At 37.3% G+C, this 10,737-nt stretch overlaps 1 protein-coding gene across 2 annotated transcripts; it reads right to left on the bottom strand.

The window, feature by feature from the left end:
* Positions 1-888: 888 nt before the first annotated feature.
* LOC143860986 (uncharacterized) lies at positions 889-8,631 on the bottom strand. 2 transcript variants are annotated; one of them, XM_077371858.1, is made up of 7 exons: positions 8,174-8,631; positions 2,834-3,461; positions 2,548-2,754; positions 2,335-2,433; positions 2,157-2,243; positions 1,703-2,049; positions 889-1,058 (listed from the first exon to the last, which is right to left on the bottom strand). In XM_077371858.1, the coding sequence occupies exons 2-6, from the start codon at positions 3,425-3,427 to the stop codon at positions 1,741-1,743; spliced, it is 1,296 nt and encodes a 431-aa protein (XP_077227973.1). In that variant the 5' UTR covers positions 3,428-3,461; positions 8,174-8,631; the 3' UTR covers positions 889-1,058; positions 1,703-1,740. The 2 variants fall into 2 exon arrangements, with proteins under 2 accessions (XP_077227973.1, XP_077227974.1); XM_077371859.1 differs by having other exon boundaries at positions 2,834-3,448.
* Between the last annotated feature and the right edge of the window lie 2,106 nt (positions 8,632-10,737).

Below are 10,737 nucleotides of genomic sequence, written 5' to 3'. Positions count from 1 at the left end.
TCAAAAGACCATAATCACCTACTCAGACCAATTTAAAAAAAAGAAAAAAAACCTGTTCGACCCGCCTTTATAGAAAATAAAATCGGTGTTTTTTACAAACGACCATCTATAATATGATGGATTCTTAATTAATCACTTCTCCTTCAAAGAATAACTGATGAATTCTTAATTAATCACTTCTCCTTCAAAGAATAACTGATGAATTCTTAATTAATCGCTTCTCCTTCAAAGAATAACCGAGGCCCATCAACAAAATGGCCGGAGGGTTATTTGAAATTATAGCGCATAAACAAAATGGGCTTTATAGAGGAGAGGTGGTCATCTAAGAATTTGTTCGTAGAAACCCCAATAAAATCAGAACCGAGGATTTGTAAATTTTTTTAAAAAAAGACCCAGGCAGTTACATAAATTCATTTGTTAAAATCAAACTGGAATTCGTTTGCAAAAAATCCCCTCTACCTCTCTCTTGCCCTTCCTCACTCTCCAATCTATAAAGACTGATCAGAGGGTTTGGATCATCCTATGGAGATGATTTTATGCTCGGGGACCAACAGATGAACACTTTGGATCTTTAAACCAGGTGGGCCCAAGTGATTTTTTAAAAAAAAAATAAAAATAAACCTTTTATGGTGTACACCTTCAAAGATCTAAACCATTCATTGTTGGGCCCCACCAAGGGTTTCTACGAGAGCACAGGTTTGTGAGAATAAGTACAAGTGGGGCATACCTTGCTCAAAGATCTAAACAAGTCACTCGTTAGGAGAGAGAGCTGTACCGGTTTTGGCTTCACAACGGGTACAAGGGGTGAACTTATCCAGGGGGCGAATTTATCAGCCCCCCTAATTCACACGTAACAAATAAAATGTGCAATGAAAAAAGAGAATTAAATGAACCCATACAAACTACCATAATTTATAAATTATATAAAAAAGATTAATACATATGAAGCGTCACAGGCCTAAATATAAACACAAGTCCATCTAGTATAAGATGTCTCAAAAGTCAAAACAAAACATATAGTGCAATCCATCCAACATCATCATCCTCGCGCATTCAACCTTGCAAGCAAAACAAAAAATAAATAAATTAATTCATAATCATACTGATGAAAAATATTAACTCGTTATTAAAACATGGTTGTGCCAATATAATTAGATTGAAAACAAAATAATATAAATGCTAAAATAATGAATCGTATGCTCACAAAACAAAGAAGCCAAGCAACATTTGCTCCAAGTGCGCCTCTAATGATTTTTAAATGTCCATAGGGTCTTATCAAATGTTAATAGTACACTAGTGACATCTTAATGCACATTTCAGACCACCCACTTCCTGATGGTACTCGTACTTTTTTTAGATGAATCCTCACTCAAAATGATTTCTCGTGCCACAATCGTTATATACTTTTGCTCGACTCGTCAAAATAACTTCACAAGCATCAATAACAAAAAATATATACTTGACACAATCAAACTAGCATAGCAAATAACACATTATTTAGCATAAAATTAAATCAAACTGATTGAATAATAATATCATTACTTAGACATACCCCAAACTATTGTTCTCTAAACAAGGTAAGCTGTTGCCTATGTGTGAAGGGGTGACCAATCTTTGTCAATGGCCACACATTTGTTTTTCAGATAAACAAATTACTGAGTAAAGCAATCCACATAAACGAAATTCTGATAAATGTAGATACCTTGTTTTGTAGATGGGGAGTGTCCTTGTGAGTTGTGGCTACGATGAAACCTCAGAAGTGTTCGGAACTTTATTGATAACGGACACCATCTCTTTCAACTGAGCTTGCATAAGTACGTATTGCTCCTCCATCTTGGCCACTTGCGCCTTAATCTCATCAATTCCTATTTTAGCTTCAGAGGATATTTTTTGGGACTTTGCAGGATTAGATGTTTGGCCTCGGATATCAGATGAGGATGGACCTAATTCACGACTCTCTTGTCCCATGTTTGGGGGGAGTGTGTCATCCCTAACAGTGTAGTATTGTGAGAGCTTCATCGGGTAAGTTATGTAATCATCAAACGCTTTCTGCAATGAAAACCCAAGATGCGAAATTATACAGTTTATCAAATAAATAAAAGTCAAATGTGTATATATGAAAATAAATTTTAACAAAACAAGATATTTAAATATACCATCACAGTTGTTGGCTCTAAATCCGCAGGTGTTATCAACAAGAATAGCCGTGCCCGAATTGTTTCCTCCCCAATGCTCTTCGCCCACTATCCTCATGTAAACAAAAATGATGCGGTATCTTTTCATGTAACAGCAGACATATATAAAAAGAATGAAATTAATCGTTAACAAAGTTACCTCCTCCTCATGCATCCTATCAATCTCAGCACTCTTCGCAGATTTAGTGTGCCAAATCTTTCGTCTTGCAGAATTAACCTTATTTATCTCATTGTGCCCCTGTAATTTGATATTAATAAAACATCATATTTTTTTTAGTGGCAATAAAACATCATATTTCTATCCGCTTAAGTTAAGACACTAAAAATTAAATAATTGCACAATTTAACATACCTTCCCCAACCTACAATTCCAATACGTAACAAGATTCCGCCACTGGTTCGGAACAACTCGACTATCAGAGAGTGCCAGCTGCTCCGCATCAGTCGCATAATATTCGGCAAAGTACATTTTCTTTAACTCAAACTTCCATTTCATCCATTTTTGGTGGAGATACTCTAGAAACCAAACTCTACCACTACTACCAATGTCAAAGACCCCCTACATCATATGTAAAACATCATACAATCATATAATAAATATAATGAATAAAAAATATATATAAATAATTCTCTAATACCTGGAGAACATCCCACATTTCCACCTTATTCGCATGCGGTACTTTCCTCCAATCATGCACATCAATGGGCAGCTTACGCCCATTCTCTTGTACTAGGCCTTCTATAAAGACTTCTAGTGCTGTGAACCTACAATGAATGGGACACCCAGATTTGTCCAGCTTGACATAGATGCGGTGCTCTAAAGGTAAGTACCACGCATCCACATAATTTGCATGAGGCATGATTGTAGAATATTTTACGCCTATGAACCAACCATCATCAGTAGCTCTAGAATCCTGTGGCTGAGAGCGTTGTGATTGCTCTTGATGGGAGGCCTGAGGATCGACTGGCTGGGGCGGCTGGGAGTGTTGGGACTGGCTGGGGCCCGACTTAGGCACATGAGACTGGCTGGGGCCCATTTTCAACCTAGATTTGCTACGTGTATTTCTCTTGGACTGGCTGGGACCCGACTGAGGCACATCCGATGGGCCGGTGTTCATTTTCAACCTAGATCTGCTACGTGTATTTCTCTTGGACTGGCTGGGGCCCGACTGAGGCACATGCGACTGGCTGGTGCTCATTTTCAACCTAGATTTGCTACGTGTAATTCTCATGTTTTATCAATATATGAAGACCTGTATATCAAATCTAAAAAATTATAATAATTAACATCTAAACAATTGTAGCCAAGTTCAAGACATTAAATGGACAACAAAAATATGACAGTGAGCATCCACGCTGACATTCAATAAGATTTAAAAATCTTAATATTGCATGGAATAAGTCCCTCAAAGACAAATATTCAAACAGAACAAATGATTTGGAAAGCTAAAAAAAAAGTAATAGTAAAAATATGTTAAGTTATGGGGTAATCTAAGTAGTATTATTGAGCCAAAGCTCAAATTATTTATAACCTATGATTTGTGGACACGGACACGAGTGTCGCATGTCGAGACGGGCACGGAGTGTCAGACACGGCAACCCCCTAAAATTTAGAAACGGGGACACTGCTTGAAAAAAGAACACGGCTACATATGCACATACAATGAAAATCAGAGAAAGATTTGAAACACCTAGTGGACTTTAGCTTTGGAAAGTTTTCAAAATTATTATTTATACATGAAACCTATTTTAGAATATCATAATAAAAAAACAATTATAAAATTATCAAGCCCTAGTTCATGGTCTATTGAAAAAGGGAAATGATATATTCGCCCCCTTGTTTACTTGGGATAGCCCGCACTAGTGTATTTATGACTACTCTTTTTTTCAAAGATATTTATGACTACTCTTTTACACTAAAGGAGACTGTTAGAAGTAAAAAAGAGGGGTGAATATATCATTTCCCTTGAAAAAATATCATTAATCCTTAATTTGCTCAAGCCCCTCATGGATATATGCACATTTCTGTAAATATTTATTATAATACAATGGTATGAAAGGAAAATGAGCTTTTACTTTATTTTTCAAAATAATGGCACTACTTTGTTTAAGTTAAAGGCTATAAGAATTCTCAGAAAACTGCTAACAGCCAGCTGGAAATTGTTGAATAATTGAGAAGGTTTTTGAGTGATAATGATGTGAATAGTGTCATTATCAAAACAAAGCAGCAATAGAGCACAGGCAATAGTCAGCAGGCAGCCTCTTGCAGGCAGCAGCTTAGATAGCAGGCACGCGCATGAGTCAATGTAGCAGGACGGAAGCACATGAAAAAGAAAAGATTTCAGCTGCTTAATTGTGAATGTGTCCAATCCTGTGTCGACACATGCCACATGTGTCCGTGTCGACATGGTGCTATGCTAAAAAAAACCATGTGTCAACAAATCATAGTATAACAAATAAAAGAGACACGTTAGTCAGTATCATCTCCATTACCATCATCAGTCAATATCATCTGCATCGCTACCATCTCACTCGGTATTATATCCTTCGTGCTCTCTTCTCACATAGTCATGGTGGATAGTAGGGCCATGGGGAAAAGATATAAGACAGCCCACAAGTTTGTGTGGACATCCACAAATCTAGGAAACAAGTCAACTATTAAGGCCCAAGGCTGCTGGGACACGTCAAAACTAGATCTTACTAGTCATTGAAAACGTGCCAGAAAGAAAAGAGTAATTCCTTGCACAACAAAGGGAACTAGCGGGGAGTTTACCTAATGGGTTTGATAAAATTTTAAAATATTGGGTGATAATGGCTAATAAATATACTTTAAATGGGCATGAAATGAGTTCGGTTGGGAAGAGGTATTTATCAATTTACTACTCATGTAATCACAACTAGTTTTAACTGGTTACTGTACTTCAATATCATGGCACATCTCCTTTGATTAAGCATAGAATAAAGGACTATTTGGGTACACGAGGAATTTTTTATTCCAAATCAAGACATAATACGAATCAGAGGCCTTATAACCAGTTAAAACCAAGATCTTATAACCAATGATCATAAGTCAGAGATTTCACCTTCATAACTGTTAGCTTTAAACCAAGATTTCTACATTCGAAATATTTAGAAAAATAGTTTCTAAATGCCCTGAAAACAAGTTCCAAACCAGTTAATAATTGCTTATAAGAAACAATCCTATATAGACTTATAATGGGACTGTCATTGGTTATATGAATCAGTAGTTCAGTACTGTAGGGAAAACTATAAGAGTTAACTGAATTTATTAAGAATCATTTTTGGTCGTGGTTCAAAAGCAGAGAGGCATAGGACTATCAAATAACCTCATGATTCTTCACTTGAATATCATGAGCTTTATAGAAATGAGTGTGTGGCCTGTTGTGCATCCGTTTATTTTTCTTGTTCTATTTTTGTAGGTAAATGGGTTCAGGCAGACCAAAAACTTGTGCATCCCTCTCTCTAAGTATGTCAGGGATCTTATCTTTTTTCTTTCGCTAAAGACGCATCAATGAAGTCATACCTCAAAAGGAATATAAATGAAGGGGATTTGCTAGCGTCCATCGCAGAAGGCATTTCGCAGTGGCCTGTTGCATGTGAGAGCAGCCACATCATGGATGAAGACAAAATCTGCTGAAAAGTGAGCCGGTGTGGCAGCTCTCACATGCAACAGGCCATCCGTGAAATGCCTTCTGCGATGGATGCTAGCAATTCCCTAAATGAAGACTTTAATATCTACCCCATTGTGAGCACATTAGAGTACAACTAAAGGATAGAGTTGATTCATCAATAATATAAGTTGGGAGTTTGATTCACCAAATCCATAGTAGTAAAACAACGTTGAACCGAAAAAGGAGAAGATGACTGAGAAGACAGAAGATGAGATGACAGTCTACTAATTGTGCAATGTTTAATATAAAATGCATCCATTATATTCTGTGAATTCAAAGGATGGTAAATCTCATTATCATAAATGTATCCCTACAATTGATAAGGATTGTTCTCTCTCCTAAATCTAATGATATGTAGCAAATGGGTCAAAACCTATGATTTGTGGGCACGGACACGAGTGTCGCATGTCAACACGGACACGGAGTGTCAGATATGTTAACCCCCCAAAATTTAGAAACGGGGACACAGCTAAAATAGAAAGTATAGTTAAAGAAGAGCTAAAAGGAGTTTACAAAAAAAAGAAGAGTTAAAAATAAAAGAGGTAAAAACAATACGCAATAAAACAGAATTTTACAATTGACACGGCACAAAAACGTGACCACACACTCACATTAAATATAACACTTATAGCAGTACATTTAAAAGTGTCCAAAGGAGTATTGACACGGGTGGACACGCGTGCCATGTCGGACATGGCAGGACACGTGTGCCAGAAATAACTTCAAAGTGTCCGCTAAATCAAAGGTCAAAACCAATTCAAATAACATGATTAAATATTAAAAATTAAGAAAGGACCTAGCAGTTATACATGCATGCATACATACATACATAGATTTTATATGGTGATTGGGCGGATATGCTCGTGTTCAAGGTACCACCCTTGATATTTGTTCCGACTGCAGCACAGTTTTTAAGAGGCTGTTGTTCGATGAAATATCAAGGGCGGTGCTTCCATCATACCACCAATACGAGCATATCCGCTTGGACACCGTATAATTTCTCATACACACAGATAAAGAAATCAAAATAACTAACCCAGAAATCCACTCTAGATGCAAAGGATTGAATATTTGATTTTTCCTAACAAAACAACATAAATCATAAGTATGGAAATTACGGAATAAACCACATTTATAACTTGTGCTGCAATGAATGCAACTACGTAATTAACCACGCCAACATAAATTGGTCACGGCTCTTCCATCTATATAACTATAACTATTGATAAAATGAAATAAAGGTAAATACATACAACTTCCATCTTTGAAATATTGACATGTCACATATCTATCTCCAATATCGCATGTTGATAGGTAGTATTTAGTCTAGTGTTCCCGAGTGGGGCATCAACCTAAGCACATTTCTTTCAAATATAATTTTAAAATTGTATCTAAATTAATCGTTTCAAAGATTTGTTGCAAAGAAGATACAGAGGAGAGTAATTTCCAGTTCACAAAGATGTATAGATAGAGAAAATCAGCAGTACTTCTGACAGTAATGAAAATAGACAAAAAAATAATGATAAAAAGACACAAAACCAATAATACGAAAACCCCCAAAATTTACGAGATGGATGTTTGGGGCAATAAATAAATAAATGTCTTTCATGCTCCTTAATCCTCGTCTCCCACAAACAGTAAAATCAAATAGAAGGGTAAATAGAAGTGAGGAAAAAAGAAAATATTTGCAAACAAACAGAAATGTTAAAATTTGCACACAGAAATTTTAACATTTTCATTGGAGCTCATAAATCATAAATCATTTCTATATGAAGAGAAATAAACTAAAACCCCAACATGAAGGTAAATAAAAGAGATCATTCAGAAACAAAACATCAGAGATAAAAAATATTAAAAATGAAGAAAAATGTGAAACGTGAGACCAAACTTAGTAGGAAGGATTGCCATAATCCTATCAGATGAATCAGTCTCGATATATAAAGGGAAAGATATACATGAAATTTGAGAAAAAAAAAAGAAGAAAAATATGCTAAAAAAAGACCTGTGCCTATTTCATTGTGAATAGAAGAAGGATAGGAAAACCTATTAGGTTAGAGAAACAAAGAGAACATAGAAAAGCAGCAATAACAAAAAAAATCATTGTGAAAAACACTAAAATCCTATGAGATGAGGGAAAATTATATCTATTGAAAGAAATGCTACAAAATCATTGTGAAAAACCGAGGCGATATAAAATAAATCATTGCGTAAATCCCAGTAACAGAAAAATCGAACAAAAAAGGGCGAGAGAGAGAGAGAGAGGGAGAGAGATCTTGTTTAAATTACCTGCGAGAAAGGGAGAGCGTCGATCGAGGAAGGGAGAGAGAGGATTGGATCGTCGGACCGTCAGAATTAGGATTAGGGTTAGGGTTTGGATCGTCTGCAAGGAAGAAGACCCGCTCGAGAAGAGAGGATCTGTAAAGAGTGAGATTTAGGGTTAGGGTTGCGGAACGGGGCCTTTTAATATGTGGAGTTTTACCGGCGTTTTAATATGTGGAGCTTTACCCACGCTTTCTAAGAAACGCCGGTGGTATGCGCCTTCCAGTTTTGTTGTTTGCCATCGAAATTACGTGTAAACTTTGCAATATTTTCGTGCCAATGTAAATTTTGAGTTTGTTTTTTGTTGCCGGGAAAGGACTTTCTTGAAAATGGAGGGGCTCTCCTTCACTACGCATTGTCCGCGAAAATCGAAAACCTCTCTCTCTCTCTCTCTCTCTCCGGTTCGTAAGTTCGTTCACACTCTCTCTCTCTCTCTCTCTCTCTCTCTCGGGTCTATTTATTTAGGGCGCTGATATTCAACCCCCCTGACGGCCCACTAACGGGAAAAGTGAGACGTAAGCCACGTAACCACAGAGTCCGTTTCCTATCTGCATTTTACCTGTACAACCCTACTCCAATCCGCTCTCTCTCTCTCTATACGTAAGCCACGTAACCCATAAAGTCCGTTTCCTATCTGCTTTTTACCGGTACAGCCGTACTCCAATCCGGTCTCTCTATGTCTCTCTAACATGCATGAACGGTTGGTGGGCCCAACAATTAATTAGTTTTAATATGTGAGCAAGGTAGGCCCAACATAGGATGATCCAAACCATCCATTCGATATAGCCCACATCGTAAATAGGTTTCACGCCAAAATATCATTTCCAAAGGATGATCCTAGCCCTCCGATCTAAAGAGAAACTGCAAGTTATAGAAACCTCTATAGATTGGAGGGTTGCGATCATCCCATGGAAATAAATTTTGGGGCAAAACCTATTTACTTTGTGGCCCATCAAATGGATGGTTTGGATCATCCTATGGTTCATGTCGTATAGTAACGTTAAGGCCCAATTCTAGGCCCCACTTATATTTTTCAAAATGAAGTGTACAGTCCACACAATAGGATGGTCCAAGCCGTCCATTTGATGGGCCGCAACATAAATAGGTTGTGCCCCCAAAATCATTTCCACAGTATGATCGCAACCCTCCGATCTATAAGGTTTCCATATTATTTTGGGGTACAACCTATTTACGTTGTGGGCCATCGAATGGATTGTTTGGATAATCCTATGGTGGGGCCTACCTTGCTTGATGTAGTGTTGTACGGTTGTAGAGTTGAGGGGATGGTTTTATCCTAGAAGGGAAGAGAAAAAGGGAGTTAGCCAGTAAAAAGTAGATAGGAAACATGCATTATAGTTAGTGGGCCGTCAAATGGGGGGGAGGGATATCAGCGCCCTTTATTTATTTTCTACACTGAACAGCGCCCTTTAAAAAATGTGGCGGTTATGCATTTAATGCACTTTGACTTTCAGCCATTATTAACAAGGGCACCCCTGCTTAACGAGTGCCCTTGTTAAAGTGCATTAAATGCATAACCGCCCCTTCTGGGGGCACCCTTTCACCCGATCTTAATAAGGGCGCCCTTCAGTTTAAAATACCTCTTAAAAAAATAATATGTCAATAACCATTTAGCAAAAAGCTCACTTTTCGCGAGAAAGAACAAGCACCTAATATGAATTAAATAAGACAAAATCTGCTAAAAACTGAGCCTATGTGGCTGCTCTCTCCTGTGAAAATGAGCTGCACGAAATTGCTTTGCAAATCCCCAAGTTTTTATTAATCCCTTCTCTACGTACAAGAGTCACAACCCAAAATAAAGAAAAACTACTACAAGGTGAAATAGAAAGACCTACACACATGAAATTCTTCAAGCTCTTTCTCAGCGGTAATCTCTTCTTGACCTAACTTATCAATGTAGATTTCGAACTACTAGAACAAATAAAACTCTAATAAAAGAATGCTAACTAAATAATTAGACTTTGTGAATGAGCCTAGAGTTTGCTTTGGCTTTTGAGAACCGACTCACGGTTTTGGACTTAAAACTGTGTGTAATGTTGAGTCCATCAGTTTTGGACTTTAAATTAAGATGCAATGTTTTAGCAAAAGCCAGCCCTGAAATGGATTCCCGCAAAATTGCCTAGCAAAGTGTTATATAATTATTTGAGAACTTATATGATGCCCGACCGTGAGATTATAAAGGGCGGAGAGATAAAACCATCTCTCCCTTGATTTTTAATCCAAGAGAAAGCCCTTTTCTGACTTTTCCTTGGTTCAAAAACCAATGCTGCAGGATTTGTCTCTACCCACCCTCTACATTCTCACGGTCGGGCATCATATAATTTCCCTAATTATTTACCTTTATGGACAGTTATTTCCTTAGCTAAAAGAAGGCCAATTTTTTTTAAAAAAAGAAGTGATATATTCGACCTAATTTCTTCCCCGGGCAAGACCACTCTAGTGTATTTAGAGCTATCCATTTACACTGCAAGGGTGTGTGGCCCAAGGAGGAAAAGGAAGCGAATATAACATTT

The sequence above is a fragment of the Tasmannia lanceolata genome, unplaced genomic scaffold (genome assembly GCF_043159265.1).
Source record: "Tasmannia lanceolata isolate RefF3 unplaced genomic scaffold, GAP_Taslan_0.1 ptg000037l, whole genome shotgun sequence".
In the NCBI taxonomy this organism is placed as follows: domain Eukaryota; kingdom Viridiplantae; phylum Streptophyta; class Magnoliopsida; order Canellales; family Winteraceae; genus Tasmannia; species Tasmannia lanceolata.
Note: the sequence above shows the minus strand (reverse complement) of the source record. Positions and strands in the feature narration are given on the sequence as shown.

Excerpts from the sequence above, each read along its gene's own strand:
- LOC143860986 (XM_077371858.1), bottom strand. The coding sequence starts at position 3,427 with ATGAGAATTACACGTAGCAAATCTAGGTTGAAAATGAGCACCAGCCAG. Across the intron at positions 2,755-2,833 it reads AAATGTGGGATGTTCTCCAG|GGGGTCTTTGACATTGGTAG; the intron begins GTATTAGAGAAT and ends CATATGATGTAG. Across the intron at positions 2,050-2,156 it reads TAGAGCCAACAACTGTGATG|AAAGCGTTTGATGATTACAT; the intron begins GTATATTTAAAT and ends TTTTCATTGCAG.